A 559-nucleotide genomic window follows, 5' to 3' on the forward strand; every position below is an offset into this window, starting at 1 on the left:
ACGCCAGTTTGACGTCTTTGATCTCACAACGTGTGCTGACTTTTGTGCTGCAGGAGATGGATCGGTTTCGCCTACGAAGGTTCAAACAAGTTTGCTTTTCGCTTTGAGCCCCGACGGCTGCCCGATGACCCTTCCGAAATTAGCCAGTAACCTACGAAGGGTCGTCCCGCCGCCCTGTACAAACTATATACTGCTAGAAGCTTTATAATACACGTATTGTCAGTATACAGCCCCAGACAGTACAATTTCGGCCCCAGAGAATCTTCGAGCAGCAAAGGGTCTTCCGCTTTCCCGCCGACCTGCTGCTTCGTCTCCACCGTGTTCACTTCTCAGCTAACACATCCAATGACAACCTGAGCCGCTCGACTCATAGCACCCTTTTTCGCAGAGGTTATTCCACATGCCGCACCTTTGTGCCCTTTGTGCATAAAAACATCGCTCTAAGAGGGGCGAGGGCGGCTTGGAACCGCCCTGCTACTCGAAGTCGCGCGTGAACACGAGTAGACAGGCGAGATAGTAGGTAATATTAATATGCGAGATGCGCTTGATCGATTAGGCC

At 51.5% G+C, this 559-nt stretch overlaps 1 protein-coding gene across 1 annotated transcript in view; it reads left to right on the forward strand.

The window, feature by feature from the left end:
* PHACADRAFT_213485 (uncharacterized protein) overlaps nt 1-150 on the forward strand; it is a gene marked incomplete at its 3' end in the record, with an annotated part of 1,149 nt that extends 999 nt beyond the window's left edge. Inside the window, exon 4 of the mRNA XM_007400782.1 lies at nt 54-150. Within this exon, the coding sequence (XP_007400844.1) occupies nt 54-150 (97 nt within the window). The remainder of the gene's footprint in view (nt 1-53) is intronic.
* Nucleotides 151-559: the final 409 nt, after the last annotated feature.

This window comes from Phanerochaete carnosa (genome assembly GCF_000300595.1).
Source record: "Phanerochaete carnosa HHB-10118-sp unplaced genomic scaffold PHACAscaffold_11, whole genome shotgun sequence".
Classification (NCBI taxonomy): Eukaryota; Fungi; Basidiomycota; class Agaricomycetes; order Polyporales; family Phanerochaetaceae; genus Phanerochaete; species Phanerochaete carnosa.